Source organism: Podarcis bocagei (genome assembly GCF_964188305.1).
Source record: "Podarcis bocagei genome assembly, chromosome: 4".
NCBI classification, from domain to species: Eukaryota; Metazoa; Chordata; class Lepidosauria; order Squamata; family Lacertidae; genus Podarcis; species Podarcis bocagei.
Window position 1 is genome coordinate 60,428,526 of NC_138128.1, and position 26,960 is coordinate 60,455,485.

The following is a 26,960-nucleotide window of genomic DNA, read 5'->3' on the forward strand; positions in this document are numbered from 1 at the left end:
ATAGTAAGTCTGAAAATAGTAAGTCTCAATATATATATATATATTTAGTAGGTTACTGTTTAAATCATACTTTTAACCCATATCAGAGTGGTATTAGGAAAGACTGTGATAGAGCTCTTGAGGAGAAACTGTTTCCAGCTTCCACTTCCTTTAGCTGTGGATTTCTCCCCTTCATTTTATCTAGCTTATGCTTTAGTATGCAGGAGCTAGTTTTCCTTCTGCATAGGAAGCTGACTGGAGTCCCTAATGTAATTAAATTGACTCTCAACAGTGTTTCCTCTATTCGTCTTCTAGCATATCATAGTATACAACTCTAGTTAGTCAGCCAATTGTACAAGGAGGCTGCAATTATCTATAAGTGTGTCAAATATCGCATACAACTATATTCCTCTGACATCTTCAGAACCCCAGTTACAAGTGAGGAACTTTATTCATGCATTGATCACCTTGCATTAGACCGGCATGCTAATGGAATCATGTGGCTTGACAATGTTTAGCCATTTTTCTTTGCTTTCAGTACTCCTTCACCCGCCCACCCCCTTGCAATGTACTCCTATAGAAGGGTGGGACTCATTGTTAATCTTACTTTACATATTAAGAGAAGAAGCTATGAGGCAGTAACTTGCTCATCGTCATGAATTTAGGGCTGATCTTCCCCCAAATACATACACATAGACGCATCTCACATAACTATCAGTGTTAGACTGGGCAAATGAAGACTTGGCTGCCTTTGAATTACCCACGCTGAGTATCTGTGGGGATAACCCACTGAAATTATTAGCTAACCTCATTTTATTCACATTAAACAATGATATGGTAAACAAAAGTAGAGTGTGCTCTGTATTAGAATGAAGTAGGAAATGCAGTGTTATTGAAGTTAAAGATGGCACAAAAAATACTTGCGCAAAAAATGGGCCTATATCACAAAATATTTGAATTGCAACTGCAGCCCATTATATGAGAATTCCATTTTAGCCAATTTTGAATGCATTGAGGAAAAATCGTTTTATGATGATTTATTCACACAAATTTATTATTATTATTATTGCCCTACCCATTCTCCTACCCATTCTCATTTCAAAACATTTAGTGGTAGATATGCACACACACACACACACACACACACACACACAATCTTATCTAACATAGTATTATAAAATCTCTTTTTTGAAAGGTTTTCCTAATAAATATATCTGAGCATAAAATAGGACCTTTCATTTCTGGTGAAGATCTGTTACATAAAGGCTTTCCCCCCTGTTCTTTCATAGCCTCACACACATCGTTGCATATAAAATCAGCTGCATAGTTAGCATTCAAAATCAAGAAGAGAAAGGAAATAGACAATGGAGCACTTAAATTTGTAACATTGGCTCTAACGCTTACTAAGCACACAAATAATGGCTTGATTCCCATCAATCCAAAAGGAGATACAAAGCTTGATGATGAATGTGCCATAGAGCGGAAGCAATGCCCAATGCATAATAAGAGAACTAATACAGGCAAGAAAAAGAGTTTTCCTCCAATTCTAATGCTTTATGCCGTATCAGAGAAATCTGCTCATAGCAAACATTATGGGAGAACAAATATATGCATCTGTGTTCTGCAAGTTGGAAAAGTTATAGTCACGTGTACCCATCCTTTTGGTATTCTGTGAATACTGTTACTTCTCCAGATTCAAGGCAAATCTTAGCAACTATCCAGTACATTACCCAGAATACAAAGTACAGTGGTGCCTCGCAAGACGAAAAGAATCCGTTCTGTGATTCTCTTCGTCTAGCGGTTTTTTCGTCTTGCGAAGCAAGCCCATTGACGGATTAGCGCTATTAGCGGCTTTTAGCGGCTTATCTGCTTATCGGATCAGCTGATAAGCGGCTTAGCGGCTTAGAAAAGGGGGGGGAACCCGCAGGAACTCGCAAGACATTTTCGTCTTGCTAAGCAAGCCCATAGGAGATTCGTTTTGCGAAGCACCTCCAAAACGGAAAACTCTTTCGTCTAGCGAGTTTTCCGTCTTGCGAGGCATTCGTCTTGCGGGGCACCACTGTATTCAATTTCATCACAGTGCTACTTGTCTGCAAATGAAAAGACTCCTTCCATCCATGGAAGGTACTAAGATCTAGTGGAGACTCCTCACTGAAGGAAGCTATCACTGCTGAATCCTTTTCCCCGTGAAGCCAACACACTTTCTTTCATGGTGCTCTAGAAAGTTTCCCAACCCCACAGAGCTACTTTTCAGGAGGCATGGGGAGCTGCAAGTAGCCTTACTACTCCTTTCCAACATTGCATCACAACTCTGATGGGCACGACAACCATGGTCCTTAACCCAATGTGTTCTACTCATGAATGGAAGGGCTCCATCTAGTTGGCAGTAGAGACTCCCTGCTAGAAGAAGTGGTGGGACAAGGTGGGTTTCTTTTTCTCTCTGCTGACTCCCATGCAGCCTCTCATTCCACTCCAAACCCTACAGAGAAGTTTATCAGGGGACACAAAGAGGGCTAAAGGGGGGAGGAGGAACTGGGAAAAATAAACTCCTTGGTTCGTTCCTCCAACACAAGTGAAAATCCCCTGAGTTCAGGTCTGGATTTAACCTATTTCATGCCAATTGATCAATTGGAGGGTAAGGTCATTAAATAATTATATTCTAGAGCTGTATGAATAGGGCCTGGCTGTTGATTCTGAGCCGTCAGCACAATATGGTTTTGATCCTGCACAGAGATACCATTCCTTCTTTTACCAAAAAAAAACCCCACCACATTAAAAGCTTTGCACATTTCTAGACTTTAGGCAATGATCCCCAACTACTAAGTGTCTAGGTAAGGAGATGGAGATAATGTTCAGGGAGCAAACCTGATGTCCACAGAAGGGTGAAAGTAATGAATTTTCCTGGAACAGCCCTCTTTAAAAGCCGGTTAATGAACACTGTGGCGTAATTATTTCATTGAAGCAGCAGTGTTACTTTTACAAGACTTTTTAACAGGCAGGTTTCATATAACAAAGCTTTGAATGCTCTTCCTTTAATTCAAAGATATAATTCAAAGATTTTTATGATCTAGATCATGAAAACATGCCTGCTATTGCTTTTCCATTATTTGTGAAGAAATTACATTGGAGACATTTGCCTGCTTGCAGTTTCATTTTAAATATTTTAAAGTATTTATACCCTGCTGTTCAGCCGAGAAAGGACCCAAGAGAGGCTTGCAACAATCAGTACTAAGTCGATCACTGCCGTCCATCTTATAATCTAAAAGACATGGCACAAAAGGAAAAAGTACTTGGAGGTAGGAAAGGGAAAAGACATTAGTTCTTATTTTGAGTTCTTTCTCACTGTGGGGAGTAGGATGCAAGCTCCCTGTAGCTGCTGCTGTTTTGGCAGATGTATGAAACCAGGTTGGTCTTCCCCTTCCTATGTAGGAGTCCTGGGGGACAGGGAGGACAGTCTCTTGAGTGGCCCTTGGTTCCCTGGCGAATGCAGAGGCTGCACTAGAAGATGATGATAATAATAATAATAATAAAATAATAATAAATTGCTTATACCTTGCCCATCTGACTGGGTTTCCCCAGCCACTCTGGGTGGCTTCCAACAAAAGATTAAAAACACATTAAAACATCAGACATTAAAAACTTCCCTAAACAGGGCTGCGTTCAGATGTCTTCTGAATGTCAGATAGTTGTTTATATCTTTGACATCTGATGGGAGGGTGTTCCACAGGGCGGGCGCCACTACCGACTTTCAGAGTCCCTTCCAACTCTATAATTCTACGATAATTCTATGATCTGTATTAATTATGAAATATAGAATTCAAATAAAGGCTATCACTATTTTTGGTGCACCCATCTGTTGTACACATATATATTATAGTTCAAGTGCTTACAGGATCTATATTGCCTTGAAAACTACTGATAGCATTGTTACATAATACTATCAAACCCGCTATGTGGTAGCCAGTGTGCTCCCCCTCCAGGTGTTGGACTCCAGCTCCCATCAGCCTCAGCCAGCTTGGCCAATGGTCAGAAACGGTGGGACTTGTTGACCAGCAACATCTGGAGGGTGTGATATTGGCTACCCCTGTTACACTATTATTCAGGGTAAGCAAAAGGCATTCAATATATTCTGTGATGTGGAAACCCTGTGCTACATTAAAACTGAAAAGGAAATTATTTAGATGGTAAGGATAAAGAGTTGCATATCCGTGTGTGTCTTTGAGGACCTAATAAATATTATAGTTAGCTGTAGGAAGTCAAGTAACTCTTGAATAAACTTTTGATCACATAGAGAATTTTGGTCGGCTAATAGCATGGAAGGAAACATTCACAGTGTTTCAATGCACAGCTCAAATTTTATTTTAATCCATGGGTTATTCTGAAGGAGAGAAATTATTATTGCTTTTATATTTTACATTTTCCCCTTAACTATTGTGCTGTGTTCCGCCAAGACTATGAAGAGAAACAAGACATTTTAAAGCACAATTGCTTTCTTTTAATACAGAAGGAAACCAAACAAATGAGAACAATTTGGTACTTGAAATGGAAAGGACAGATTGCTTATATGTTGCAGATGTGCGTTTTACATGAGGTTCCCATTTCCCCTGAGGTGCACGTGACTGAGGGAAGTCTGCCTAGAATAGGGTTTAATTTGAACTGGCAGGCTCTTATCATTATTTTAGAGAGAAGCAATCTCTTAAAACCTGAAAAGCACCCTAGAAACTACTAAAACATAAACACAGACATTTAATTAATGTAAAGTTAAGTGAAATTTGGTTTTGCATTTCAGCCACATTGTTGAGCAGAAATAATTTGGGCACCTGTGATATTATTCTTGAGATTCTAAATAGCCCTTTTGTCAATTTAAATTTTAAATGAACTGAACAAAACCAGAGTATCATTCATAGTATACAATAGGCTTTTAGAAATGAAAACAAATATATAGCAAATAGCCTACATTACTTTAGACTTCAAATGTATGTTGTTTTTTACTCTCAGATTCAGGGATGTCAACAAACAAAGGCAGTAAGTGTGGAGCTACTTATTAGGGCCTCTTTTTAACGGTGTGTTTTTGACCCTTTCTGGCTTAAAACAAGAAGCTTACTACATTTGTACCCACTGGTTAGCACGGAATGAAGCACATATAGCTTTCTGTCAAAATTGTGTCTGGGATCCCTTTGTGTCCTGAACCCTTGTACTGTTTATTCCCCACCCCAAACATACCTTGTCCCAGGAAACTATTAGACTGAAGAAGACCTTCACCTCTGGGTTTCTGTATTGCACTACACACTAGAATTTCATGGTACAACAACGGTGTGACCATTTGAACGAACGCTTGAGGTGTACATAATGCTTTTTTGATGCGGTCTTTTATCACGCCGATAAAATACCATGAGCAATAACCAGACCAGTTCAGATTTAGACTTAGAGTACAGAAAATAAAACTGGACTTGCAGAGAATGCAGGTAAATACTAGTAAAGAATCAGATGCATCTAGGAAGATACTTTTTTTTTTTTACTCCTGGCCCTCCTCTAGCAGATGCAGCTATTCTCTAGGCTCTGCATGAAATTATTCCTATACTAAAACAATTTGCTATTGGCCTGAAAGGTAATAGCCATTTTGTGCCTTGTCTTCCACCCCCCCCCCCGTGCTTCATTTAATAAATTGATCAACTTCATTTGTGAGTACATTTACTGAACACGTAATCTAATGTTTCACTGACCGAGATAAGTAGATAGAATTGTGTGGTGACATGATGGGGTCCACAAGAGACCTGGTTTACTATGACAGTATCATAGTGATACTTTCATTAAAAACAGATTTACAGTGGTGCCTCGCAAGACGAAATTAATCCATTCTGCGAGTCTCTTCGTCTTGCGGTTTTTTCGTCTTGCGAAGCGGCTATTAACGGCTTAGCAGCTTAGTGGCTATTAACAGCTTAGCAGCTTTAAGAAAAAGGAAACAAACTCGCAAGAACTCGCAAGATGTTTCGTCTTGCGAAGCAAGCCCATAGTGAAATTCGTCTTGTGGAACGACTCAAAAAACGGAAAACTCTTTCGTCTAGCGAGTTTTTCGTCTTGCGAGGCATTCGTCTTGCGGCGCACCACTGTATTTATTTTTTCAAAATTCACATTTTTGATAAATAGAATTTATTTATCAGAATGATTGGGTTCCTATAACCAGGATACATTTCACAAAGGTTTTACTGAAGCATTAAGTTCATGGTCTGTGGTTCAGCAGGGCTCCAGTACATATACAGTGGTCTGCCAGACCCTCCTCAGTCCGAGGAAATGGTCTGAAATACATTGTATATAAAGAACATTCCCCAATACTGAAGACATCCCCTCCTCTAATATTTTCCCTTTCCAGGTACTCTTTTCATCCTCTAAATGGGAGTGAAAGCACTGATAATTAGTGAATTCTTATTAAAAGATCTATAAATGTTTGTATATTGAATTCAGAATTAAAAAGACAAAATCAAGATCAAGACAAAAGTAGATACAGTAAGATTTTTCCAGCTACTGCAAACATTTTGTACCAAGTCTATGAAGAAACATTGTGGATTAAATGCAGACTTAGTCATGCTTGGAGCAGACACACTGAAATCATTGACATTGAAGAGTAGACTTCAGTGGGTCTACTCTACATGTCTGGATTCATCTCTAAGATAGTCACTGAGATTGTGTAGCATGGATAACATTTTTTATAACTTTCTGTTTAGAAGCAGGCCTGCTAGCAATATGAGAAAAGTGTTGAATGGATTTACCATATGAAAAGTGAAATGCAAAAGAGGGGGAGAAAACATAAAAAATGGAGAGGGGTGAAGTAGTAAAAGTGGTATTAAGATGTCAGACAGTAAAATGTAAAGGGAGAGTTTATGTTCACTTGATGGGCTAAGATTGCATGAAAGATAACTGCTAGATAGGATGCTGCAGTATCACTACAGCCTTCCAGCAAAGAAGCAACATTGGCTGCATTCTTAATGAAGCTGTTGAAAAATCATCCTGAAAGCAGCATGTGCGCAATTCTGCAATAGCTTGACATTATCCTGACAGTATAGATTTTTGTCATCGGCCACATAGCTTGATCCTTATGGGAGTAAGTAATTTATCATAGGTCTAATCTATGCTCCTGTCTTTAATTTGATCAAGCCAACTGGTGGCTCCTGTCATTTCCTAAGTTCAAACCATAATGCCATTCACAGCAGCTAAATATTTTAACATTTAGTAAGCTTTAATTACTATATGGTGGCAAGTAGATGGCTAGTCCACCCTTTTCGTACAGGGGAAAAAAAAGACATTTCTCAAAGAGCAGACCTGAAACTGGTCATAAAAGAAGGGAAGAGAAAGTATTCCAGCATCGGTCTTTCAACTCGATAATGCTTAGGGCTAAGATGGTTAATAAAGACCAATAAAGTCAGACGTTAGCCGCTTATATAGCAGACCTTTCAGAAACAAAGTTAGTTAATAAATCCTGTGAAGCCAGTTAGTGTCAGTATTAAACACTAGACTTAACATCAAGCAGCAAAACCCTGTTCATAAGACCAAAGTTGGAATGGAATTAAATGAGTACACCTCTTTATCTTGCACGTCACAACAGTGTGTAAGAAATTACATCTGAATTGACCAGTTGCTATAGAATTGGTTCCTCAATAAGCTATTTTGTTCCAAATTTGTCTTCCAGCAATTGCCACCTCCATTACCAAGCAAGACTCCTCCTCCGCCTCCTCCAAAGACTACTCGGAAGCAAACCTCTGTGGATTCTGGAATTGTCCAGTGAACAAGAGAGCGGATACCTCCAAAGACTGAGCTTGTAAAATTTATTTTCCCTAAAGATGTACACAGTGTTTTAACACCACTCAACATCAGAGCATCTAACATAGTGCAATAGTTCTCATTTTCAGAGCAAGATTGATAGCTCTATGTAAGGTCATAGATTATGAACCCAAACTGCATTCCAAAGCACAGGTGTATTGTTAAGTGACAACATATTATTGCAGCCATTCTTTAAAATGTAAAAAATCATTCCTGCTGGCTTCTGAAATTTTAATCTTAAAGCTATAGTTAAGAAGTTGCATTGGGACTAATAAGAGGAACAGTCCACTCTGTCATTGCACTGGCATTCACAAGCCTTTTTAAAATATTGGCCTAATGTAAGCAGTGTACCTTAGTATCATAGGTTTGTGCTCTTTGTCAAGGAAATAGGAAAACAGAAGTATTTGTGAAGAGTATTTATAATTGCTCTGGGCTACCATTAATGTTGGTCTCTCATAGGCCGATAGCTTTTTGAAGTTCCACTGTAACAGAATAAGGACCAACCATTGGCTGAGCCTGGTTTTGTGTGGATTTTAGTGTAGAATGTGTTTTAAGCTCCTGGAAAGTTGTTAATTTATGGAAAATATCACGTATGCAAATGAAGAAATCTTGAGCTTCCTAAAAAAAATGGGAAAGGGGAGAGCTTTTGGGAACAAAAATTCAAACCTAACAGTTGTACTTGATTTACAGTTGTGCCATTATGTACAGCCATTTTGTATATATTATTGGACTTGCAAATTGTTTCATTTCACTGTGCCTGCTTTTAAAGTAATGATGGTATTATGTACTTTCAAATGTGTTACAGCATTTTAAATGTCGGTAACCACTGAAAATGTATAAGTTGCTAACATGTGTGTTATTCCCAGTAACTGAACTCAGAAAATATTGGGCAATTATGAGGAAAACCAGAAAAACTAACTTTTTAAAACTTGTCAATGTACCTCTTTTTTATCATCAGCAACCTTTATAACCTTAATAGTTTTAATATTTCACTCTCTTCAGAAATAAAGAATTATTTTAAAATATTTTCTCTAAGTAAATAAGAAGTCTTCTTGTTAGTTTGAATTAACAGTTATTTAATTCATTATAGTAATCGGCTGTACAGTATTTTGGGCTCTCATCAACCACAGAATACTGATTTTGTAATTGTAAAATCACGAGTGTAATGGCTTGGATCCCAAAAAGCACTAGAAGGGGCTTGGCTGTGAAGTTGGCTCTGCTCATGGAAGGTGACCCCTTCTGATTTGGGGGCGACTCCGCCCTTCTGTCTAAAACCCCATGCCACAGCCCACCCTATTCATGAGCATCCCCAGAAGGGGTGTCAGATGCTTCAGAGGGAGAGAACTCATATTACGTGGTGGCTGTATAAATGAAGGAAATAGCAGAAAACTAGGCAAGTGTCAAAACTCACAGCAAGCTAATGAAAGAAGCATACAAAAGTCAGTTAATGTATTACAATGCTTTCTTCAGTTAGATCCCTCTCATCATAAAGGCTAAGACTGGAATCCAAAGATCTGATGTGCCCAAGCACTTTTGCATGGCCAATGGAATTTTTGAATTTTTCTACCCTTTGAACATCAGAGTCCCATGCCATATCCCAAGCTACTTTCAAAAGTTTTTAAAGAAAAGTTGCAGGTTTAAAGTTTTGGGTTGTTGGGTTTTTTTGTTTTTGTTTTTTTGTAAATTTATACCCCACATACACCCAATGCCAGGGGCTGCTTACATAACTTAAAAACTAAACAACAGTATATCACAACACAAAACAAACAATAACAAAAGACAATTGCAGCAGATAAAACCAACTACAAAAAACAAACAAACAAACAGGATTAGCTGTTAAATTTACAGCAGGACCAGCATCACTGAAAAGACACATTTTCTTTCTCGTTCAATGAGAGGAGACATCACAGAATCAGCAGGGAGTTTTCTTCTCTTTTCAAAAAGAACTGGGCAAATTCTCGGAGAATTATCTGTACCTAGTTATTACCCATGATAAGTAAACAGAACCACCATGTTAAGAGACTATACTTCTGAGCAGTCAGTGCTAGAGCACACAATAAAGGATGAGCATCATCTTGATGTCCTATTTGTCCACTTCAGCACAGGTGCCTGCTGGAGACAGAATGCAAACTTTCCAAAGTGAAACCTCAGCAACTTGTAATACTTGCCTTCAGTGTGAGGCAAGAACTATAGTTCTCCTGATCTCTTAATTCCAGGAGTGCTCCAAGCATCAGGGGGAAAGAGGAGGTATTACTTCCCTGTTGCTATATCCACCACTGACAGAAAAGTCACAAGCAAATTTAGTACCCTCGATAGGAGGAATTTTCCAACATTATTTTTAAGTGTAGTTGTGCAGTTGATCTGCTCCAACAAGGCAACCTTGTGGTTCTTATTTTGTTGTGGCTAAAACAAAAACAACAGTTCTTTCCTGATCCCAAGTATTCCTTGGGGAGGGGATTAATACTAGATCACTTTTGCTTTTGCTTCTTTCACTGGCGGCAGTGACATTCAGTCCAACCCCATGGATATGGAATTTTACAAGCAAAGCATTCTTCACTTCCCAACTGGATTCTGCCACACTATAAATTATGCCACATACACAAAAGAGAGAACTTGCCTCAGAAGTATAAAAAGGAGACAGAATGCTAAAGGTGTTTCTCTCCCCCCGCCCCACTCTAATCTTCAACTTTCAGTCCTAATACGCTGCATTTTATCTGCAAGGTCCAGTCGCCCTGACATTTCAATTTCCTTTCTTTCCAATTTTGTATTTTGTGTATGGATTTAAACTAAGTTTTGGACTTACAATCGCCATTTCTCATGTGACACCTGAGAGTGGGGCTTTAGGGATAAATAGCCTTTTCATAAATGGTAGCTACAATAATAGGGGAGCTATTCTACTTGAGATAGCATTGATGGCAAGTATTAACTTTCCCCCAGTTTTTCAAAAAAGCTTGGTGGAACGAAAACCTCAGTACATAGACTCAAATAATTATGGTTAATGAGGTTTGCCCATGAAGAAGAGAAATAACTGAATCACATTTTGTATTAATTCAAACTTTCCTCCCCTAACACACAAGTCTTACATTATCCATCAATTACATATGCTGGATGCTGTAAGTTTTAGACTGACTTGACATAAGCCATGGCTTTCACTAGGTGCAATGTGACCATGGATACACACACACACACACACACACACACACACACACACACACACCAGTATTGCTGTTCAAGTCACCTTTGAAAAGAATTGCTCACACTATGAATGATTGCATTTGGCTCAAATGCATAATTTTTAAGTGGATTAATACCGGATCCAGGTCCAACATAAATTTGGCTTTCTTAGGTAGTGATAACAGTTTTCTAGGCTGCTCTGGTGATAAGTGAATTTCAAATAATTTGTCATGGAAATTGGCAAATAGATGTGAGCTATCCTAAGGTACTATCAGCATTAACAACTAAGTAACAAGATGTATAACAGCATCACATAGTATAATTTCATTGTCGTCAATGACATGTTACTGGGCTCTTTTGGAAGGAGGGGTGGAATAAAAATCTGATAGCAACAAGGTCCTTGAGCAAAGATGCTGGAGTTGCAATTCATTCTTCTAACAAACAGACTTTCCAGATTTGTCTTTCTGGTTTCAATGTGAATTAGTTCACAGCAAGAATCCTGAAACTGTGGAAGAGTAACCTGCAATGGTTTCTATCCCATGTTACTCAGATTCCAACCCCATGATAAGGCTGCTTTTCTTGAAAGATAGGGGCTATCAGTGGCTACTTGTCATTATGACTTAATGCCAACTTCAGGAACAGGAGCACTGGGAACTGGCTATTGCTCATGTCCTGCTTTTGGACTCCCTACAGGCATCAAATCAACCACGCCAAGTAACAGGATGCTGAGCTAGATATGCCTCTGGTCTTATCCTAAAGAGCTCTTATGTTTTGGTTCCTTCAGTGATTTCCCCCCAAATATGAGCAACCTAGAAACGGAACCTGGTTAGCATTGTGATGGCCTAATGATTCATCACCTTGTGCAGACCCAGTTTTATATTTACTAATCATAGAATCATAGAGTTGGAAGAGACCACAAGGGCCATCAAGTCCAACCCCCTGCCAAGCAGGAAACACCATCAGAGCACACCTGACATAGTAGCATCAGTGTTATGTAATGCACTCTTGAATTCCCTTGACTTGTGTCTCCTGTGTTATGTTGATGGGATTGCTTTACTGTGTATTTTAATTATGGATATTTATATTTAAATGTATGTGTAATCAGTTTTTATGCTTTGTAAACTACCTGGAAGCTTATTTTGGCATTAAACAGTATATCTGTTAATATTATTACCATTATCAGACTTCCGGGTTGGTTGCTCTACAGGAGCTGGGCTAGGGGAATTTCCAGCTGCAAGATAAAGAATTGTGAGACTCTGGGATTGACCTTGAATCTCTTAAGTGTTATGGCAAATGGAAAGGAAAAAACAGACGGAATGTCGACAGAAGAGGCCTTAGCGGTCGTATTAGTGAAAATAAATGGTTCGCTGGAACAGCTTCACAAGAAAACAGATGTGATAAATGTGAAAGTGGATGCTGCAGATATTAAAATAGACTTAATTGTAGAAAGTTTAAATAATCTGGGACAAAAGATGAATACCAATACAGAAACCATTCAGAAATTGATACAGGAATCTACTCTGAACTTAAAGAGAAACAGATGAATTTGAGGATCAGAGCCCTACCTGAGGAAAAGGAAAGCTTGACAGAGTTTCAGGAGGAGACAGGACTAACATCGGTTGAGAAAGAGAGGTATTTGAGGGTTAGTATGACTGCCAGAAATGTGAATTTATTCAAGGATAACTGTGAAGGACGTTGGATTGAAGAGAAGGGGGATTTGGAAATATGGACAAATCTGAAGTTGTTATTGTTGGGCCGAATTGCTGTGGATGAGGGTTGCTGTGTTGTCGGGGATGTTGCTTTTGTTTCATACATTGCAAGCTTTGGATGGGATGGATTGTTTCAGGAGGCAGAAGAGGGACGTCTCTAGATTTGTTTGGCAGGGCAGGAAGCCTCGAGTAAAATTTAAGATATTGACAGATGCCAAAGAAGGAGGTGGACTTGCCCTGCCAGACCCCTAAACTTTGTTGTGAACCAGCTGCTTTTTGCTGGCTGAGAGAATGGTTGCTTCGTGAAAGCACTGAAGTGTTGGATAATGGCAGATGAAGTTGATGGACTATATAGAATTGGCGGAAATGACTGGCAAGATCCGAGACCAGGGAGAAGAGTCGGGGGAAGAAGACTGGAAAAAAGTTTAAAGACTATTTATAGAAATATTGTAAAATTAATGAATGTTAGAAGAATGTTGGAATGAAGTTATATGGCTTTAGTAGAAATGTTATAAGGAATTAAGTATAAATAGATTAATAGAAAATTAAAGGAAAAAATAAGGTAAGAATGTGTTAAGATAATTATAGGATATAAAACAGAGGAAGATGGAAAGGAATTGCTGAAACAATTAATAGAAGTGGAATACAAAAAGGGAGGTGTGAGGAGGTCGTTGGAAATAAGCGAATGAAAGATAAGATATTGAAAATGTTTGAGGTGTTTTTAAATTGTTTTTGTTTGTTTTTGTTTTGTTTTGTATGTAGTGTTTTTGTATTGTATTTGTATTGTTCTTTTTCTTCTTTTTTTTGTTTGTAGTGTTGTGTTGAAATTGTCCGAAAAGTAATAAATATCATTTTAAAAAAATAATAATATTATTCCCCTTATTAAGTAAAGGTGGCATTCAACTAAGATTTCACTTACCAGTGTAACAGCATACTGAAAGTAATGAATATAACTAAATTACATGCTTTCATTTCAGTGGATCTCCTCTGAGTTAAAAGTACCATTGTACCTACCTGAAAGGTAGATTTGCTTGTCCAGTGTAGCATCACTGGGTTGGGCTTACTTGTGCCTCTAGTGGACGAAGGCAGGAGTAGGATTTTCAGGAAATAAGCTGGTCCATCCTCAATTTTCCGCTCCTCTTCTTCATCTTGGCTTAGTTTCTATTCTTGACTCTCTCATTTTTTTTATTCCCTTGTTAATTCTTATCTTCTGTCTCTAAAAAACAAAACAAAAAATAGATTTTAGATCTTTCTTCTTTCCCTTCCCTACTGTCTGGCTTCGGGGAGGGAGACGTGAGTGGCTACCATTTTCCCAATTTAACCTCTTGATTGCTGCAGCAGTGGATATTTTTTAGCAGTGATCCACAGCAGGCTGGGACACCAGAAGCTCCTCACAGACCAATTGAAGCAGTGGTGGTGATCACCCTCCACCCTGGCACTTGGACCTTTGCAGCTCTACCGTTTTGTAATCCTACATTTACTTTTGTGGAGGCTCAGTTTTGGCTTTAGGTGTCAGGGACTGGTTGGACACGGGAATGGTAGGAGGAAGTAGCCTTGGCACCGCCCAAGGGAAGAAGTCTCAGAGCCCAGGGACTGGAGGTGGGACAATGATGAGTGGTCAGAGAGAGACGAGGAAGACTGGGAGGAGGTGGTGTCAGAAGCTGAAGAGGTAACAGGGCTTGGGGATCAGGGAGAGTCTGTGGCAGAGAGAAGTGCTGAAACAAGTCTACAACAATCCTAATGACAGAAGCCAGCAAGGAGTAAATCACACAGAGAAAGCTTGAGTTAACTCTTTATTAGCAAAACAGGATCCACACAGGAGTGTCAGGTCTAATGAGTACAGCAACTCAGGTCTTGGCCCCCCATGAAGCAGTTGCCAAGACTAAAGATCCCTACCTCCCCACAGCTGGCTGTAGCCTCCTCTCCAGGGTTTCCCCCCAAGCAATCAGACTGCACCTGCATGCGTCTTTGCTCTTCCCACTTTATGCCTCTCTTGGTTCTGGGAGACCAGCAGAAGGGGATCTTGCAACAACAGGAGGGGGAAACACCCATGCCTCTTCACAAGCCTGACCAATCTCTGCCTCCCTCCTCTCCTGCTTCTGTCTCTGATTCTGGACTTCTAAGAGGTGTGGGCTGATCTCCCCCCACTCATCCAACTGAAATATTTTGGAATTCCCACCTAGTCAAGCCCAAGGCTCATGAGCATGCCAGGCCAGATCTTTGGACCCACTGCTTCCTCACAGTGGTTGCATGTGACATCCCTTTATCCCTCCTAAGTCTCTGCCCTCCCTTATAGAGTGAGATGCCCTTCTTGGGCACACATCAGGCCCTGATGAGCAATGTTGAGACTCAGAAACCCCTTAAGGACTTATGTAATACCAAGCATCTCCAGAGGCCTACTGCTAATGCGGACACGGGTGGCGCTGTGGGTTAAACCACAGAGCCTAGGACTTGCCGATCAGAAGGTCAGCGGTTCAAATCCCTGCAACGGGGTGTGCTCCCATTGCTCGGTCCCTGCTCCTGCCAACTTAGCAGTTTGAAAGCACGTCAAAGTGCAAGCAGATAAATAGGTACCACTCCGGCGGGAAGGTAAACGGCGTTTCCGTGCACTGCTCTGGTTCGCCAGAAGTGGCTTAGTCATGCTGGCCACATGACCCAGAAGCTGTACGCCGGCTCCCTCGGCCAATAAAGCGAGATGAGCGCCGCAACCCCAGAGTCGGCCATGACTGGACCTAATGGTCAGGGGTCCTTTTACCTTTACCTACTGCTAATGGAGTGCAGCTGCAGTCTCAGTTGGAAGAGGACACAGGCCCATCACTGTAGACACAAGGTAAGACCATCTGACCTTGCTCCCCCTGCTGCTTCCCAGCCGCTGCCTGCTCAGCCCAGTGATCTAGAGGAGGCTAGCCCAACTCATGTTGTAAGCACAGGCCTTTAGATCCCCCTCCATCCTCTGGGGAAGATGGGTTCTTGTGTTTTGAGGGACATCCCTTTTGTCCTTCTACAACTCACCCAAGGAACAGGGATCTCCCTCCCCTTCCCTCAGCTCAGTTCTTCCAATTATCTAAGTATATTTTATGGTAAATTAAAGAAACATTAATAGGATCCTTATCAAGGCAGGTGAGCATCATTACTCCAAAGCAGCAGCAGTCCTCACAGCCCCAATCTGCTTCTACAAACACAGCTGCTAAATCTGCAAAAATTCAGAATCACAGCAGCAAGCATTATCTGGAGAATCTACAGCTCCATCTTCACCTAACACCTTTCCCATCCATCACTATGGGAATGACTCCATTCACGCTCAAACCTCCCAATCCTCAGGGCTTGACTTGTTTGCCTTGGCAAAGCAAGATGATGATGAATGGAGTGAGGGATCAGTAATCAAATAACCCCCACTGGACAGGATGTTCCAAGATACTCTTTATGTCATTGCTATGCTGCACCTTAGCTACTCTGGGATTGGCTCCCAAGTCAACAGAGCAAACTGCTGACACTATTTTTAAAGCAGACCCCCAGCTAACTCCTAGATTTGTTCCCACTCCTACAATTATCAAGAAAGTTACTAAAGCAAAGTGGAACACTGCTATGCCGTTTAGAAAGTCTGTACAGCTTGCCAATAAACATTACATGATGGATACAGAATTCATGGACCTCCTGAAGTTCCCATTAGTGGACAAATCAGTCTACTCACTTTCCTCAAAAGATCTTTTACCAAAGGATGGAGAAGCAGAGTTAAAGATACCACACTGATAGGAGCCTGGATTACACCTTCAGGCATGTTCACAAAGCAGCAGCCCTCTCTCATCATCTGAAGTGTCAATGTTTGCTAGAGCATTCCATGACTGGATGAAATATCTCCTTACAAAACCAGAACAGAATCCTCCATGCGCTTGCCAAACCTTACTTAAGCAGCATCCTTTATAGCTGATGCCACCATGTATGCTTCTCAATTTGCAGCAAGTTCCATATGAATTAAAACCTTATGAATGGAAAAAGTGGGAAGCTGACACTGCATCAAAAACAAACTTTTCCACAGCGTCACTCCAAGGCTCAAATCTTTTTGGAGAAGAGGCACTCAAAGATATCCTCTTAGAATCTAAAGACAGACGGAAAGTGCTTGTCACCCAATTGAGAGGAATGCTGCTACTTCAAGTGCTGCACTCCATACCAGATGAACCAGTCCTTTCGTTCCTACAGATAGGAAGGTGGACCAAGAGACTGCAAACCTAAACAAGGTTGGAATAAACTGAGTTTCTCCCTCAAGGGGCAGCAGGGAAACAAATTCAATTCCTCCAACCTGCCCTGCCCACAAAGAACTCTAGAAATTGCTAGCGACGCCACCAGTAGTTGGATGGAGGAACCTCTGCAAGCATTCGTAGAGATTTGGTCATACTCTACGAAGACCAATGGCTTCGGATTAGCATCTCCCACAGGTATTGCATAGGTTTCATAAGTCATCCTAAACCTCAGTTCATCCCACCATCCCTGTCTGCTTCACCTCCCAACATCACTGTAACATCACTGGGACCACACCTTTCTTGGTCTGCAACACTGATTCCACTTCTGTTTGCCCCACTGGCTCTATGGTCTTTACTTGTTGTATTCTGAGTTCCAGACTGTTCAAGCTCGGCAAATATGCAAAACTGAGGAGGGGGCAGCCCGTTTCCTGAAATACCTATTCCTGCTTTCGTCCACTAGACGTGCAAGTAAGCCCAACCCAGTGATGCTGCACTGGACAAGCAAATCTACCTTTCAGGTAGGTACAATGGTACTTTTAACTCAGAGGAGAACCACTGAAATTAAAGCATGTAATTTAGTTATATTCACTACTTTCAGTAAGCTTACTCTGAGTAAAACGTAGCCAAATACAACCCTTTATTGATAATAATAAATGACATGCATTATATGCTATCTCAAGTAAGTGGAATGTTTCCACTTGAAAAGGACATTTCTGTCTCTTAATTAACTGATATCCATTCACTGCTGCAGTCATACATAAGCACAGTACGCTATTTGAAGTTGCCTAAACAACAGAACTCCCTGCTACATCTGAAATCTCACCAGATTGCCCATTCTTTGATTTTCCTTTTCTGGTGATAACAGCAGAGTATTTCACCAGTAAATGTATAAAAGGTTTGCAAGATATTTGTCTTCCCTGTATCGGGTATGTGAAGTTCTTCCAGCTTCCAAGGGAATAAGCAGAAAAATGAAATGGCAAGGGCTACAGTATTGGAATCAACAGTCCTGATCAGTATTCTGAAGGAAACTGAGTGTAATCTCAAATGCTGAGTATAATTTTAGAATCTGCCTCTTCCTGGTTGAGAGGAGCAACATTACTAGTGTCAGAAAGACTTGACATTGGAAATAACTAGTTAATAATATGCTCTCCACATGTGCTGGTCAGAAGTTTGTTGCAGCTATCTTTTGATATAACCTCTGCAATAAACATGAATAGATCACTCTTGGTTTCATCAATTTTTAGAGGTGATGTCAATAGAATGGCAGCAGTTGATCTATGTTTCACACCTGTGCCTCCTCTTTCACACAGTTATTTGCAGGCTGTCTTTGTGGTCCATGCACTGTACAGCACCTGGCAATGCATCGACACTGGGATGGTTAATAGATGTTTCTGCAAAAACTGCTGCTTTGTTCCATACCTGATTTCTCCAACAGCTTGGCTGCCATGTCTGAATAAATATTGGCAATCTGAGTGTGACCAGCAAGTGATGGACAGTTTTCACTGCGGATCACTTGTCACAGCAATACTTTCTTCTGTTTGGACACAGCCATAACTGTCAACTTTCCCCTTTTTTAAAGGGAAATTCCCTTATTCCGAATAGGATTCCTCGCAAGAAAAGGGGAAAGTTGACAGCTATGGACACAGCACTCTTTCCAAACTGCAGCAAATAGTTATTTGAGAATGTATCAGTAATTTTACTCAGTGTATAAGTCTTGCGTTGCCAAAGCTTCCTGAATTGTGCTCATTTAACATCCTGCACATCATTGAATGTCTTTGCAGTGTTGCCACCCTGAAGAGCTCTTCTTCAGTGTATTCTAGAAAAGGTTTGTGCAGCTCTTCAAGCAAAGGCATTACCCTCTTCACACCAGTGAGACAATTTTGTGCCACGAGTCCATTCTGCTTGTGGTGACTGGCATAATCCACAAAGGTTGGACCAGGACGTTCAGAGATATCAAAAATCCTAGATATTTCAATCACAAGATTCAACATGTTGGCACCTAGTTCTTTTAATTGAGCTATGCATATACTAAGATTGGACAACTTGGAAACAAACCTTTTATGCTATCTATACAAATAGAGCAATGCCACATAATGTGCTATCATTATGTTCCTTTTTCTGAAAGTTTGGCCTTGGAGTTGCACACCTGTATAACTTTGTAAGACCACTTGAGAGAATAACTTGCACCAACTGCAAATGAATTGCTATCTAATGGCAGTTTTGTGAGACTTTGGTGTCTCTGAACTCTCCCACAATGTTTATCACTCAGTAGTTAAGGTTGAATGTTGATGCTTTTGTCAGTAGAACCTTTTTACATTTATCACAATAAATACACTGAAGTTGGATTTGTCCATTTGCAGTAGAGTCCAATGATCGTATAGCAACTACAAGGCTTGGTGATGTTGGTAGCCCATACTGTCCCTGATATTGTGTCATGTCAGTACTGCCAATGATATCCTTGCATGATTTATTTCAGAATGCTGAATGGGATGCTACATTTCCTTCAATTTCTAGACCAGGAAACAGCAAAGTACCAAACTTTGGAGCTGCAGTATATGCTGAGAAACATATGTATAACCAGCACCATCAGTCAGATCACACTTTTCCTATATTGCTGGAAGTTTTCTGTTCTCTTACTCTGACAAATCCTACGCTTTGTCCAACAAAATTGGGATGCTATTATCCCTGCATGGTGGTTCTATGATCAAAAACCTTGGCTTTTTTCCTGCAGGTGACATGTTGATTTGAGAATAATGTTCATTAGCAGCACTTGTTTAATTGCAAACCTGACAGGGTAAGCAATTAATAAAATTAATAAACAAATGATTGGAAACCAAGCAGTTCAAAATGAATAGTACATAACCTACAATTAGTATGTAATAAATGTTAATACTAAAGCTATTCAAAATTAGAATCGGACCTATGTTGATATGTTGCCAGGAAGCAAAATTACATTTTAGGCAAATGATTTGCTGTTCACAGATTAACCTCCATCCTCAATATGCATGAGGTAGTCACATACATCACTTTCCCCAAGACCCATACAAAGTGACAATTAGAAGTGCAAAAGAGTCTGTTTTATGCATGAAGTTATATTTAATTAGATTAATGTTTTGGGGAAAGTGCTGCTAGTGGTCATCTTGTACCCATTGAGCATGAATGTTAATTGGCAAGCAGTATGCAATGTAAAGCAACCATTGGGGGAAACTGCCAAAGAAGGGCAAAAGTGATTTGGCCCTGTACACCATTTTGATCAGCATGACAAACACTATGTGCTTTGTGATGCTTCTGGCCCAAGTGAATGGTCTTCACCTTACTAGGCCCAGATGTTGATGAGTGAAGCCACACATGGCCTTCTAATTGATGCCCTGGGAGCAGACCAGGTTCCCCTTCAAATCTGGGTGAAATTAAAGAATGAGAGTAAAGCACCCAATCTAAGAGAATTACTGGACTGGGAATTGCTGGCCAACCTGGCCAGAACTGGATTGAGCTTACAGCTGCATTGCCTGAGAAACAGGACAGAGCAGAAATTGATACTGCTGCTTCAGCAGTGGCTGGCTGGTTGCCAAGCACATTTAGGACAGCATGGTGAGGCGTTTGGCCAAATCTCTCCCCACCCCAGCCTTCTGGGTTCATGATTTGCCTTTGCTAATCCAGCTGCTGGCTAATAGAAAGAGTTAGCCAGTCTGCTTTGTAGCATACAGCTGTGCCATACTGGAACCAGCTCCAAGCTCTACTGGATCTGTAGAGTGGATATCAAAGCCTGGTTGTTACAGGAGAGAAAGGGTCTTGTTGAAGCACTGAAGTTAGCTGGAGGGTATTTGACACACGCCTTTTTCAGCTAAATAAGTTTATCTGGCTCCCTTGGTTCACCATCTTTTGGTTAATTAATATATTTGTTCTGTCAGCAGGGCTCCCACCCTGGGTATTACTCTGGTTTCAAAGCAATTCTTCTTCTTGATGACTATTCTCAGTTATGTACTGAGCGCTGTAATCACAATTTAATTTAAGTTTTCCATTCCCGTCATTTTGGCAAACAGTGACAGATCATGCTAGCAGTGGTGTAGAACTTAGCAAAACTGAGCAACCAGATCTGTTCTAACTTAAAAACACTTAGACAAAACCATGGGACTGAAAAACAATGAGTGGAAATTAATGGACAACCAAAACCATTCTCAGGCACTTTTGCATGCATTGCTGCATTTAATCAAACCTTGCAAATATAGAAGTGAAGCCATTTTGTAATGTTTCTGGGTTCTGTGTGAAAGCTTCAGAATGCATTTCTAAACTAGCTTAATACAGAATTTTCAGTAGTTTGACATTATGAGCACCTCAAATGAAAGTATTAGGAAAAAGTCACTGCAGATTATTTATGATCAGCTAATGCTGAGTATTTATTTTTCTACTAATGTTAACAGTATATTACCGTATTTTTCGCCCCATAGGACGCACTTTTTCCCCTCCAAAAATGAAGGGGAAATGTGTGTGCGTCCTATGGGGCGAATGCAGGCTTTCGCTGAAGCCTGGAGAGCGAGAGGGGTCGGTGCGCACAGACCCCTCTCGCTCTCCAGGCTTCGCGCAGATCTCCGCAAGCCGTGGGAGCCCACGGCTTGCGGAGAGTTGCCTGCATGTCGAAGGCTGGGCGCGCTGAGCTCAGTGTGCCCAGGCTTCGCGCAGCTCTCCGTAAGGAGCGGGAGCTCGGCGTCGGGCTCCCGCGGCTTGCGGAGAGTTGCCTGTTCTGGGGGCTGGGGTCAGGGGAAGCTCGGGCTTCCCCTGCCCCAGCCCCGCGCCTGGGGGGGAAATAATTTTTTCCCCTTTATTTCCCCCCCAAAAAACTAGGTGCGCCTTATGGGACGGTGCGTCCTATAGGGCGGAAAATACGGTAATTATTTTTTTAAGAGTGCTAAATTTTAACAGTTTTCAGTTGTAAAATCTTTTTTTAAAAAAACAGCCTGGCATCCACAATCCTAAACATCTTAGCAGTCTACCTGCATTCTAAGGTAAGAAAAAACAGACTGGTGACACCTGCACTGCATCTTGTTTTATGACATTGCAATTCTTTTGGTATGACATATGGCTTTGACAATAAATTTGCTGTGACATTCTTCACATTTTGCTGGGGCAATTGGTCTTAGGATCATGCTGAACACTCAAGTTCTATTATACCCTCACATTTCCCCTCAGCGCTGGTATGATACCACATTTTATAACATCAGGTAGATACGAGCTGGGGAATGTCACAAGAGCACCAACTGCATCGTTTTGCCTGGTATGCCCCGCGGAGGACCTTAAGGTCCACAAATGACAACACCTTGGAGGTCCCAAGTCGCAAGGTGGTTAGATTACTCTCAACTAGGGCCAGGGCCAGAGCCTTTTCAGTACTGGCCCCGACTTGGTGGAACGCTCTGTCACAAGAGACTAGGGCCCTGCGGGACTTGACATCTTTCCACAGGGCCTGCAAGACAGAGCTGTTCCACCTGGCCTTTGGTTTCAACTCAGTCTGACCCTTATGTTTCCCTCCCCTTATGGTTTTGATCTATGGGCTACTATTAAAATGAGGCTGCATTTTAAATTATATTTTAACCTGTATTTTAAACTGGTTATTGATTGATTGATTGATTGTAATTTTACTGGTGTTAGCCGCCCTGAGCCCGGCTCTGGCCAGGAAGGGCAGGGTATAAATAAAAATTTATTATATTATTATTATTACCCACAGATCATTCTGTGCATTGCACATGAGGATCTCCCCACCTGAATAATAATAATAATAATAACAACTGCTATGATCAGCACTGTCATCACTTGACATCTCTGATCACTGGGGGGGAAGAAGATAGGTAAGGAGTACTTGGATTCTGTCCCCACCCCTAAATAAACATGTTGCTTGAGATTACAATGCTAAACCTAATTTGGCTGGTGCTACTCACAGTTCTCTAACTGGAATGGACATGTGTCAAGATTGTGGTATCTGCTTTGTTTTCTCTGCCCACCCCGTTGTAGAATACCATGAACACCCAGGAGCTGGGTGCAAGGACCCTTTTTGCATGTACATGTTCAGAAGTGTGATGCACACAGCTTGCTTGGAAGTGAATAGCTATGTGAAATTAATGGAGTACTTTAAAAAACAACAACCAGCAGCAAGTACTTTGCCAACAGGACAAGCATTCAAAAACAGCACACAGTGATGTTACTATGAAGCCAGCATGGATCCTGCTTCCTTCCACTGACGTTTTACAGCAGTTATTTATTAAATTTGCCATGTAGTTTATTACTAAGGAGTGGTTTGTGTGCTGTCATTTTCTCTGCCATTGATATATGTGTCCAGAGGGGAATGTTAGCAAAATGTAAATAGGAGCTCCAAAGGTCAAATTTCTCATAAATAACTTCACTGACCTTCCGGAGATAAATGAGGGCTTTGCGGTGGATTTTTAAAGGCCTTTTAACATTTGGTGTCTCTCGAAAGTATGTCCTGGCTCACTTGAGGGCATTATGTTGGAAAAACTTTAAATAGGCGTTGGAGAGAAACCACTTTTGAACCTTAGATGGCAACAAATATAACCCAAGAGGGAGACGCATTATTCACACTTAGCAATAGCTACTCCAGAGGGAGGCCCATAGAAGAAGAAAATAGATTGTAAGGGGAAATGAAAGGAAACTTCCTAGCTCGATGTTTGTGCTATTAGTTATGAAAGAAGAGCAGGAGTGAATAATATAAATCCTGATCCGTGTTCTCACTTGAAAAGTGAGATTATATTTTATTTGTTGGCTGTGGGAGGTGGGAGTTAGCAAGCTGAAATATTTGTTGTAAATTTGCAAGGTACTTGTTATTTGCAAATGTTTTTATTTAAGACCCAACTTATGTCTCCCACAAACGATTAACACCATAATGGAAAGAAACAACCCACAATTAGGCAAAGGGTCACAGCTTAGCAGTAAACCACCTGCTTTGCATGCAAAAGGTCCCTGATTCAATTCCTGGCATCTCCTGGTAGAGCCTGAAACCCTGGAGAGTTGCTGCCACTCATTGCAGATAATTCTGATCTAGATGTAGCAGCATATGGCATTTTCCTGGGTTGCTGTGCATTCTAGGGGCCATTCATGCAAGAGTGGCTGTGGACATTACAAAATGAATGTGTGGATGAGCAACACCCACAGCTGCTTGAAGGCAGGTGCACAACTTGGAACAATCAAAACCTCTGCACTTAATTAATGGGGGAAAGCCAACATACTCTTTTTTTTCTGAATGCAACAACAGAAGTCAAAAGAACTCTTTCCAATCATCCACTAGGATAAAAGCAAAAGAATACATACCAAACATATGTATTTTCTCTCTCTCAATATAATTCTATGTTTATAGCTTACTGCTTTTTTTATAGCTTACTGGTAAATAACCTTTACACACAAAAAAGAATGTAACCAATAAGATGCTTAGAGATAATCAAAGGCTGTATTGCAGAAAATCTGATTTATTGACAGATTTTTTTCAGTTCATTCACCACACACAAATTCCCCAGACTTTCATATCATCATAACACTTCCTCAACAAGCCACATATCTGGCAGTGTGTAGTCTTGTACCTCCTAATAAGAAGACTATAGAGCCTGGCACTCAACTGTGAGGGACACGGAATCATTCATAGTTCAGTGTTGGAGCATATGTTTTGCATGCAGAATGTTTCATGTTGAATGCCCAGCATCTCCAGCCATGGCTGAGAATTCCCCCATCTGAAACCCTGGAGAGGTGCTGCCAGTCAATGCAGACAGTTCTGAGCTAAATGGACCAATGGCCTAATTTGGAATAAGGCAGCTTCCTGTGCTTCTAGGGAGGCTAGCACTTTAACATCCCACAGTAGCTTGGAGGAGTGGATGTTTCCAAAGAAATTTCCCTCTGCCCACTTGCCTACCTGGATCCAGACTACCTCAATCTGTGTGGGATGAGCTCCATTTTGACTTCCAGTTATTGTTCTGTTTTGAGCAATGCCTCAGCAATACAGAGGTGAGGCAAGGTTTCAATGATACCCTGGGCAAGGCTCAGGCTGGAGACTCTATAAGAGTAGAGTTTAGCTATTGCTTCAGCAACAGTCATCAGGCTGAGCCTAAAGTCAGCATTGCTACCTCTTCCTTTAAAAGGGGTCAACCTACTTCAGCCTCACTAGGGCTGGATTGTGCCAAGTCGTGCAAGTACTTCCGTTTGGTTAGGTACACCTGGGGCTGCCCCTAAATGCAGTTCCCTGTCCTGATCTGAATCCCCAGGCTCATCCCCTGCAGAGGGAGAGTCTGACCCTAAGGTCATGACTGCTGGGTCTCAACATCTGCGACCAAACTTGCAGTGTCAGTTCCCAGCTTTGTAACTTTGCCTATGGAGAACCTATAATTATTAAGTGGAACGACCCATAGTCATTCTACTGCATGTAAACATTTAAGTGCCTTTCTCTCCTGCCAGTTTTGTAGTAAGGCTGTTATTTTTCTAAGCTAGGCTCTCATCACCTGAAGCACAACTATGCTAATTGATGGAAGCCAGCATTCACAGCTATAGCCAAGAGTAGCATGTTATTCCGGTTGCTAGAATTCATTCAACGTAAATGGATCCTTTAAACAGACTGACTACCGCTTCAGTGCAATTGCAAGTCCATTAGAAAAGCATAATAATACCCATTGCACACCACATTTCTATTCATGCAATACACTTGCTGCAGGAGATTGTAAAAGCTTTCTGACCAATGTGTATGTTGAGCTTTTTTTTAAAAAAACACCCCACAAACCAAAACTATCACCATTCTTCACATAATCACTTTCTTTGTTCCAGATTGTTTAACAGCAAACTCAATTCTCCCAGTGCCACTCCTTATATAGCTAACATGGCACCATACATGCACAAGACAGAGATAGCAGAGGCTTTGGAGGAAACTCAAGGTTTGCAGAAGTACAAAGTAATTTGGGAGGGCTTCCCCATGGGAGCCCATGACTATGGCTCAGTGGCCACTGAAAGACAGGTAGAACCCAAAGGGGATGGGAACTGGAGTGTCCTGGAAGTGGGCATGGATTGTTGGAACCTTGAATGGGAACACTTACTAATTCTTTCTAAAGTTCAACAACTGGTGGAAGTTTTTGCAAGACTTAATCCAAAGGATGTCTCACTGGTTTTATTTTATTGCTGTTTCACATGTTACATTTTTACACATTTAAAATTACATGCATGCAATTTGCACTCAATGAATGCATGCAATTGTACTTATTAAGCATGAACCAGTGGGGCAGGGCTGGCTGTAGTTCCCAGCTGCATATGTACACACAGCTGCAAAAACCTTGGCCGCAGTATAATATGGTAAGCATCCGTCATCTCCACTTCTTCCTAAAGGAAGGGCATTTAAAAACTCCTTTTTAAAACAAGGCCCTGCAAATTAACATTTCAAAGAATAGCAGAATATAAACATATTTCTGCTCTGAAACATGAAGATGCTTTTCGAAATGTTTGAAATCATAAAGAAGGTGTATCTCTGAAAGCACAACTGCATTGCACTATGCAGATGAAATAGCTGTGTCTTTTTTTTTTTTTTTTACTCTTGTGGTTGTTTTGCCCTTGGCTGTCATGAAAATTCCTCAAGTTATGTTTTGAGGCTGCTGATTTTCCTTTTAGAAAAAGAGACACGATTTCGTAAGATTGGCCTTAATATCTGGGTGTGTGAAATTGTGTAGCTTTATTCTGATCCCTTCACAAATTCTTGTGGCTGTCAATGTGCTGATAATTAACAAGTAAGTGTACAACAAAGCGATACTCTCATGGCCCCATAGTTCCCAAACAACAGTAACTCCAAAGAGGAGACAGACCCAGGGACCTGCTGAAATAGATCTGCTGGCACCAGATTCCTGAGAACACATCTTTGTCTACAGATTCTGAGCAATTGACTACCAACTAAAGGGTTCTAGCCCTTTAACAGTAAGCTGCCTTGAGCCATATTGAGGAGGAGGAGGAGGAGAAAGGTGTAGCACTTAGAAGGCACACCTTCAGTCTTTATCCTAAGCCATACAATAAACCTCTGGCAATT

General features: G+C 40.9%; 1 protein-coding gene across 2 annotated transcripts in view; it reads left to right on the plus strand.

Moving 5' to 3' along the window:
- DOCK1 (dedicator of cytokinesis 1) overlaps positions 1-8,819 on the plus strand; it is a 352,450-nt gene extending 343,631 nt beyond the window's left edge. For both annotated transcript variants that reach the window (XM_081192827.1, XM_081192828.1), the window contains exon 52: positions 7,664-8,819. In XM_081192827.1, the coding sequence (XP_081048953.1) occupies positions 7,664-7,759 (96 nt within the window). In that variant the 3' untranslated portion in view covers positions 7,760-8,819. The remainder of the gene's footprint in view (positions 1-7,663) is intronic.
- The last annotated feature ends 18,141 nt before the right edge of the window (positions 8,820-26,960 follow it).